General features: G+C 43.7%; 1 protein-coding gene across 1 annotated transcript in view; it reads right to left on the bottom strand.

The window, feature by feature from the left end:
- The window catches only part of zranb3 (zinc finger, RAN-binding domain containing 3), a 99,779-nt gene that overhangs the window by 5,002 nt on the left and 85,311 nt on the right, over positions 1 to 9,466 (bottom strand). Inside the window, exons 18-20 of the mRNA XM_008295863.1 lie at positions 9,001 to 9,141; positions 3,687 to 3,839; positions 3,023 to 3,215 (exon numbers count right to left, since the gene is read on the bottom strand). Coding sequence (XP_008294085.1) covers positions 3,023 to 3,215; positions 3,687 to 3,839; positions 9,001 to 9,141 — 487 coding nt within the window. The remainder of the gene's footprint in view (positions 1 to 3,022; positions 3,216 to 3,686; positions 3,840 to 9,000; positions 9,142 to 9,466) is intronic.

The following is a 9,466-nucleotide window of genomic DNA, read 5'->3' as shown; positions in this document are numbered from 1 at the left end:
AAAAAATCAATGGGCCCAGCAATCCATTTACTGGGAGCTGGCCCCTTGGAGTGCAGATCAACCTGTGTGTGTGTGTGTGTGTGTGTGTGTGTGTGTGTGCGTGGGTGGGTGTGTGTGCATATATGCGTAGGAGGGTGGGACGGAGAGCACAGGGCATTTTTATTTTTGCACTAACACAAACACAAAGACGAAGAATGGATTTCCTCGTCAGTTGTCTCGCTCACATCTGGAGACTGATGTCAGTTATTGTTCATTTTGTGCAATTTTCAAGACTGTAAGTACAATAAAGTTGCTACAAACTGAGCTCGGAAGATAATAGCAACCTGGTTTCACCTGGATTCTCAAATCCTAAAACATGGAGCCGCCTGCAGAGACAAATCCAGATGCACTTAGGCTTCAGTGCTGACTACTAAGTATTAGCGTGCTAACATGCTAAACTGGTTATATTCACCTGCTACAGACACAATGAGCTTGACTTTCTGGTTGCTTGGAATCCACTTGGAGGAAATGATCTACACATAGGCAGCAGTGCAGCATCTCTATATTCAGTACATGCACCCTACTACCCTTAAAGCGTCGTAGCTGCACAGAAATCTGTTTCCTAAACCGTTTTGAAGCCTTGTTTTGGGGCGAAGACACAACTTTTTGAGCTGTTGTTTTCAGATTTGAATGGTGATTCCATACAGGCAGTTTTAATGCCCCAGTGAACTTCTTGTTAGCTCAAAATGAACGGCCAGGAGGCAAAACCAAGATGGCTGCCAGGTGGTGAGACTTGTCTATAAGGACTTAACAGAAACTTTGGGCTGCATGTGGACGTTTGCGGACTTTGGGAGATTATGAACCTTACATCAAATGGACCATAGCGGACTTGGAAAGCATAACCTTGACCTTTAACTACTTTCTAGTCCGCGAGGAGGTCGCGTTGCCGACATGCGCAGTAGAGCAGCATCTATATATTCCAGTAAGTAGCAGCTGTACAACCGCAAAACACTGGAGCGTAAGTGGACATCTGCACAGAGCCGCACATGCACCGCCTCGTGGTGAAACCTCCGTCATTTCCAGATGTGGAAACACTCGCCTCATGTTATGTGTCCACCGGTTTGTTGTTGCTGTGCGACCAGGCAGTGCCACGACGGATGATCCAGAAACGTCTCCTGATATTGCAATAACAGTTCACCTAAATTTGTTTCTACAAACATCTGAGACAAGAAATAAGTCATGCAGCTGCTGGATCTGTCTTCATATTGGATCAACAGCGGTAAGCAGAAGTTTCTCTCTCTTCCAGAGGCACCGAATCGGTCTCAACGTCCCCGATTTGCATAAAGAGGCCTAGACCTCAATTTTATGCAAATGAGGAGCAGCCAACATGATGACCCGTCTCTCAAAATGCAGCGTGGTGCTGCTGTGGTACATCGCGAGACAGAGAGCGGAAAGCATGAGAATGAAATATGTGAAAACGCACCTGAACATAGTAAATCTACTGAACATTGTTGTGTCCAAACTCACTCAGATTTGATCAATGTCATCAATTTGTATAAGTTTCTTAACCCTTAGAGGTCTGTCGTGATATAATCATGACATTTTCGAGACATCACGGCAGAAAAACTAGCGCACGTACAGCGATGCCGTCAACTTCACTCAGAGGTCCAGACTTTAAACCCTCCATATTTAATTTTTCATATCAGTAGACCACATAAAACCAGAGATATGATGCTATGAACGTGTGTGTAAAACATATAAGCCCCACAGACGTCACATTTCTTTCAACATCTTTGTCATTTTTTGTCATTTTACAAAACAAAAGTGGAAGAAAGTCCTGTGACGTGTCTGTCTGCATCATTCTGGACAGAAACAATTTTCAGGAGTGGCATCAATAAAAACAAAAATCAAATTTACCTTTTCATGTTCATATCTGCAACCTATGTTTACATTTTCAGCTTTTAAAATGCTTCGTTAAGCATGTTTGTGGTTTTTATTGTCATAAATAATCTATTTTCTCAAATCGGATTTTATATTTTTGTGTGTTTTTGAGCTTAAAATGTTAATGCAGTAGATCAAAGTGGAATAATAATAGTCAGATCATATCGGTGGGAAAAAAAAGATACCAAACATGTTTCTCTGTGGTGTATAAAGACAAAACTAAGACGGCCAAAACCTCAAAGAGTTAATGAGTGCAGAAGGATCAATTCAAAGTATAAATTCATCAAATTCTGCACGTCCCAGACTAACGCCACTGTTTCAAGGCATGAATACGTCACACACAAACCCGTCTGAATACTATTCTGGTTGACGACGTCTTGATTTAACCTGTATGATGGCTGGATGTCATGAAGCCTTCCAGGAGACTTTGTCATGGTGCCCCTTTACTATCTAAACCCCACAATGCTCTCTGCTTGCCAACATGGAGCTGCCTGCTTCATCTGGTTGGTTCTTAAACAGCAAGAGGCTCCACCTGATGGTGCTGCCGATCCTACAGCTGAGCTATAACACCTGAAGCGTGTGTGAACTGTCAAGACACTAATTATTAAATGACTTGATTCAGACTTAATCAAATCAGCAGTGGAAAAAAAGCATTTTCTGCTCAGACCGCGCTGTGAGCCGTTCTGGCTGTGATGACGCAAACGAAGATGAGCCATTCAGAGCAAACTATTGAGAGTCAACAGGAGGTACCGAGTGAGTCACTGCTTATTATTAAGACTAACAGTGGCGGTGGCTTTTCTTTAATACTCTTTAGCCTTCTCCTATCCTTGAGAAGTTTCACCTATTTTCTACATCCTGGCCACCAACTTTCCTGTTCGTCCTGCAGCTGGATGATTAGTGGCTGTTTGTCAGCAGCCTGGTGGATCAACGCAGACAAATTTACCTCCTGCTTTGTTAATATTTGGGAGAGAAAACAAGAGATCTCTGCACATCAGCCAGAAGTTACACCTTCATAAAACAGCCACACTTGTTTTCCCCAGACTTCATCATCGCTAAAGGAAAAAAGATATGTTTTAAATCCGCCTCTGCTCTGGCCTCCCACCTCTTTGAGTGACAGCTGGGCCAGCCAAGTGCTCTCCAGCATGTCTTTGCGCTGGGAGGGCGGAGCGTCGCGGACCTTCAGGAACAGGTCATGGGCGTGGAGGCCACAGTGCTGACAGACGCCCTGCTCCGCCTCCAGCACCCGGGAGCGCATGTACGTCTGGCTGGAGCGTAGCTGGAACTCCTCCTGGCACCTGAGGGTAGACGGGCACATGTGAACATCTGGGCTGGAATCAAACAGCTTCTCACACACAGAGGAAAGCGATCATGTCTTTCTGCTGTAGCTGTGAGGAGCAGAGGCGGCGGATGTCGAAAACAATCCAGATCGACGGATTTAAAGAGGTGAATGTAGCTCTTAAAAACCACTTGAGGAAATTAAATTTCTGCCTTGAATAAGGAGCACGACGAACGGGAGGCAACTCAAAACATAGCTGGCAGTCCTGCGAGCGATCCGGATCTCCATCAAGGACACGGAGACGCCGCAGAGACTAAAGAAGCAGCGTTTTTTTTTTTTTTTCCCACTGAATGAAAACTATTCTGGTGTCAAAGTGCAGACATTTTGAATTGAGGGTCAAGTTAATAAAAGTGTAATGCAAGGCTTTATATGCGTCTACGAATTTCTTCTTTAACTTTCTTGTTCCAACTCGTGGCCTTAACTGCCGTACCTGTGGCTGCAGAATCGAGTATCCCACGCCCCGCCGGTGGTCGGGCAGGCCTGCTGGCAGGTCAGGCACAGAGGGACGCCCCGACTGTCCACAGCCTGCAGGAAGCCCGACGACGGCTGCTCGTCCGCCGTCGTAGGGGAACGCTCGTCCGGCCTGCACAGAGAGACAGAGGAAGAAATCGATGGCATTTACTGAAGAGCAAAGAGGTGGCTTATCGCGGTCACTTCAGACCAAAGAGACAACAACCAGCGTTGGGTGAGTTTGTCGTTGGTTGCTAAAATCTCACTCGACAGGTGGAAGCTGAAGGATGCGGGATAAACTCTAAGACAAGCGATCTGCATGTAGGATGTTGTATAGACGTGTAACTTACATTTCTATAAAATTATAGGATATATTAAAGGGACCAGTGCACCAACTGGTTAACTCTGTGACTCTGGTTTACCTGCAGCTCACCACGTGAACCAGTTCAGGAGGCCGAACGAGGGCTGACGGATCGAACTGATGCTGAAACCGGCCTTCAGGCTCAATCTCATCTGGCTGCTTCCGGTTCGAGAAACGCGTCCGTCAGGTGCTGAAAATACTGAAGTGTGTGTACCATGAACTGGTTTCTTCTTCCTGCACATTTACCAAACTGTCCAGACTCTCTGTCGGCCATGTTTACCTCCCAGGCCATTCACTCTGCAACGCTCACACGTGTGGTTGGAGTCAAACTGAGCACCTTTGATCAATTTAAATGCTGCTTCTGTTTTTAAAGAGCAGCAACGTTTTTTTTGTTTTTCAAATCTATGACGCTGTAAGCTGTGTTTCCTCTAACTGTCCAGCAAACTAGTCACACAAGGAAGAAAAACAAACAAACAAACAAAAACAATGCGCCAAAACAGTTGATTAAACTACTAAAAAAAACAAAAAACAGAAGAGGAAGAAACAAAACAAAACTTTGGTCATGAGACAAACTTCAACAGCTTCTAATTTGGAAAGTTTTCATTTTTATTTCAGCTGGTTTTAGCCACGTTTTCTTTTTGTTTGGAGGTGGAGACGATGAAAGAAACAAACACAGCTCATCAGAAAAGGTGTTTCCATCCTCTGTGAAGCTCGTTAACCTTTTTAAAATCAAAATCAAGGGCGTTTTTCTTCATTTTTTTGTATAAATCTTTTCAAATGACTTAAAAACTGCATTAAATGTGGTCTGGAAGCAGGGCTGCTGCAGTCATCGTTGTCTTGAACGGGGCTTGAGACTTTTTCTTTCGAGCGTTTGGGAGTTTAAACAGAGAAGCTGTGTAGTTTGTGGATGGGATGAAACTTCTAACCTTAAGTCTGAATATGTTCTTTCCTCCTTTATGAGTATCTTTGACGACGGTCCTGGGCTTTGGGAAACACTGATCGATTTATTTTTTTTTTTTTACCATTTTACAGCCCAACCGACTAATTGATTCATCCAGGAAATAATCAACAGTCTCACGCACATCCCTCTACTTTATGGGAGCTCAACAATAAATGTGCCCCTTTAAAAAGACAAACTGAGCAGCGGGACGGTAACACCGGTGAGGCCGCATTGATGGAATTAGTGCAGCTGATAATTTACATCCTCCCAGATTGATCGAGACAGTCGAACACGAGGGAGGAGTTGAGTTTGCGCCGACAGAAAACAGCGTCTACACGCAACCGCTCAAAATCAATCACGTTAATACATAAAATCTACATTTTTGAATTTAAAGAGTACGTGTTACTGCTTCAGTTGCTCGCTACGACTGCTTTAAATACGATGAATGCAAACTTAGCGGTTAAATAGATGGACAAAGCGACAAAATGCAGCATTCAGAGTGTTTGTCAGAGTGAGGAGATAAGGTAAATGAAATGCTGCTAATGCCGCTGGAAGTTTAGCCATGTAGGCAATCTATTTTTCATGCGTTTTTTTTTTTTTTCATTCATGCCGCACGGCGGCTGCAGCTTTTCAGTTCCTTTGTGCGCTAAACTCAAAGAGAAGTTACCTTGACCCGCGCGAATAACATCAATCTCTAAGCGCCGTTTAAATAAAAGGAAGTAAAGCTCCGTTCTTCCAGCATCAGCAGAACGGCAGAACGCAACTCAATATAAATATTCATCCAATAAAAATAAATCTGCAGATGCACGGTTAAGAGACATATGGCCGCTGTGTGTGAAACGCAGCGTTTACATACATAATGGTGATGTATCTGCGCAACACTCCGAGTATGTGTGTGTGTGTGTGTGTGTGTGTGTGTGTGTGTGTGTGTGTGTGTGTGTGTGTGTGTGCATGCTTGTCCTTTTTGGCAGCGGAGGGTGAGTCTGGGCATTTGCCATGTTGTCCCAGCAGGGTGCTAGAGCCACGGTGGAGGGGACAGATGGACTAAATTCTCTTTCCCCATGGTTTACAATTCACAGAGACAGAGAGAGGAACAAAGAGCCAGAGAGACAGAGCACTACAGAGGGAAATGTAATCATTGAAATGGAGAAGAAAACCTTCTCAAAAAGGAACCTTGCTGCTTCAAAGTTGAGAAGATACCAAAAATTGGAAGTACCCAGAGACAAATGCTGTGCCAGCAAAGTCTAGTGCATGAAAGAGAGACAGAAATAGACTTTTTACTGGCGTGCCCAAAACCGAGAACGGTGGAAAAAAAAAAAAAACATGCAACTTTCGAAACTTAACCCAGAAATACATTAATTTCCGGCGACTGTAAATGTTAAATGCAATCACCGTAAAAATGCAATCAAATCAAAAACACATTCAAGAATCCGGTTTTGTGAATAATGTGATTAAAAATGACAGCGGATAATGCATATACACTTTACATTTAGCTTCAAAGTCATTTAAATTCATGCATGTGCAGAGCAAATGAGCATGTTGGCAGCTCCACATCGCAGCATGAGGTAACTCTCTGAAAAATCAGACTTCAAACCCCAGAAATCACGCAACATGCCTTCAGCAAACGGCACGCAGCCTGCTAATGTTTACCACCACGGCTCATCTCTGATGCTTTATACCAAAAGAAACCAAAGGCGCGAGAGAGGAAAGAGATCTGACGCCGCTAAGTCCAGCTGTCAATCGACGGAGTGCCTGCTCACTGTTCATCCCAACGCAGATTTTGTCTTTATCGATTTTAATTTGTTGCTTCCTTTGGCTGATAAGGTGGGCGGGAGTGTTTTTAATATCAGTAACATGATAGGAAACACCAGTGATTTATGCTACATGGCAGCCTGCTGTTTCCCCCCCACCACTAAAACATAGGTAAGACGTCTCAACGCTTTTTGTTCCTGCCTGAAATCTGTTCGGTTCCTGATTTTCATCACACTCCTGCCTGTTTCAAAAGAAAAAGTCTGAGACAGCTGCTTGTATTCAGACAAAATCTAGGAACTTTCTTTATCTCTTCCTCGTGATAGAAACTGGTTTGAGAAAAAGGCTAAATTACATCGCTAAAAATAAGATATTGTACCCTGGAAACCTTAATCCCAGCATCAGCACCAGTATGGATCATACTGTGAGCGATAAACAGCCCTGAACACCACCAGCTGCCGACATGTCACATCAACTGCATATTTTAGATTTTGGTTGGATTGTTTCTGTCTGTATGCAATAAAATGTGTTCAATATTCAGCTTTAGAGGTGCATCCAGGATGAATATTTAACCATGGATTTAAAATTCAGTCATCATGCTAAGCTAAGCTAACACCTCCTCAACGTGACTTGATAGTGAAAACATGAGAGTCGGCAAGAATTGTTGGTTAGATGTGTTCAGAAATGAGCCTAAAGATAAGCTAAGCTAAGACAAGACAAGACAAAACATGACACAACAAGACAAGACATGATACCATATGATACGATAAGATAAGACACGAGAAGACACGACAAAACAAGACAAGACATGATAAGACAAGACACAAGAAGACATGAGAAGACAAGACAAGACAAGACACGACAAAACAAGACACGACAAGACAAGACACAAAAAGACATGAGAAGACAAGACACGACAAGACAAGACACGACAAAACAAGACAAGACACAACAAGAAGACAAGACAAGACACGCCATAAGACAAGACAAGACAAGACAAGACACAATACCATATAATACGATAAGATCAACTTTAGTCATCCCAAAGGAAACTGTTTTGCCAGAACACAATTAACAAAGATTAGTATTTAAATAGAAATCAAATAAGAACACAAAGTGTCTAAGTGTACAAAGAGTGGAGCACAAAATATAAAGTATAGTTTGTTTCATCAGGTCACTGTGGTGTAACCAAATCAGGGTCCTACAACTGTGGTCCTGAAACTGGTGCAGATGCATAACGGTGGCCATCTTGGAATCACCACCAGCCGGTTAGTTCAGGCTCATGTCTAAACGAACAAAAACACTGTATGTAGAGAATCACAAGTCAAATGTGATAAACAACATGAACAAAGTTTTGGGACTTCAGCCCAAAATAAGGTCTAAAAAGTGGTTTTCCCCACAGCTGTTATTACGACTGGTTGGATGTTTCCTGGTTCGGGTGTTACTCACAAGACGACATAATAACTTTGAGAGAGAGAGATTAGGCACTTATTTTTATTTAATGTTAAATTTTCATCTAACATTCATAGAAAACTATGGTCTGTCTGAGTAATCCTTTCATGCTCATGTTTTATTTTGTCACGGTTCGAGCTATTACTGTGTTAATCTACACAGTTTCAGCTTCTCCCAAACATTTCTTTATATTTCAGAGATGCTTTGTTATTCCTAAAGCAAGCACAAGTCTGCATGTTGTACAAAAACACCTTTAAGGTATGCACGGACATTTTGTATGTATTACCAGCTGCTGTGTATGTGTGTGTGTGTGTGTGTGTGTGTGTGAGGGAGTGTGTACTGGCTGCAGGTTTCCATAGCGATGCCTCCCGGGGTGAGCTGGCCGTCGCATCTCACCCAGTAGATTGTATTATGGTCTATATTTACTGTACTAACACACTCAGCGGGCCTTTGTGCCTCTCCCACAAGGCACATACAGATCTCCATGGAGACAGCTGAGGGAAAGAAAATACTCTGAAAAACCCAAAGAGGAAACGGCGCGACGAGACAAAACCGTGTACAAACCTTGAAACCTGGTCTTTACAAACAAGACGGGATCTGTGAACTGTGAAGGCGCCGTATCGTGGTGAATGTATAGCTAACAGGTAGAGCTGAATCTGAATTGTGAGATTTGCTGGTCGTGTAAAGAAAGCGTCGAGTCTATAGGATTCTATTTAAGGCTGTAAAGTCCTGAGGACAGCTCGACCTCTGCTGCCCCCAACATCCACCCACACATTTGTCCCTTTAACCAACCTCTCTGCAGCTGGCGGTGCTGTAGAAGAGGCGGACCTCCTCTTTTTGAAGAAGTTTTCCTTTGTGACCAGCCGGACGCTGCCTCCCTCCCGCTGGGCCGTGCTCAGGGAAGCCTGGGCCACCTCCTCTCGGCTGAGGTACCTGTGAAAATGGGATAAACGGAGCTGTGAGGGGAACGGAGGATTTGCAGACGTTACATAACCGCGGACGATAAGCGCTGATTCACTTGTGGAGCATGGGAGGGCAGTTGCAAGGAGATGGATTCAGAAACTCTCTGGACAGCAATAGCAGCAGCAGTAGATAGGACATTTGAAGCTGCTCATGCAGTTCGGTAATCTTACTCATCTTTTCTGGACCGCAGTAATCCTGGGACTCAGGCGCATAAATGTAACACACACCATCACCCACAGATCTGGCAAAATTCTGCAAATGCTCTCAGGATACGCTGTGATTTTCTTTCTTGGCA

This window comes from Stegastes partitus, unplaced genomic scaffold, assembly GCF_000690725.1.
Source record: "Stegastes partitus isolate 25-593 unplaced genomic scaffold, Stegastes_partitus-1.0.2 Scaffold1081, whole genome shotgun sequence".
NCBI lineage: Eukaryota > Metazoa > Chordata > Actinopteri > Pomacentridae > Stegastes > Stegastes partitus.
Note: the sequence above shows the minus strand (reverse complement) of the source record. Positions and strands in the feature narration are given on the sequence as shown.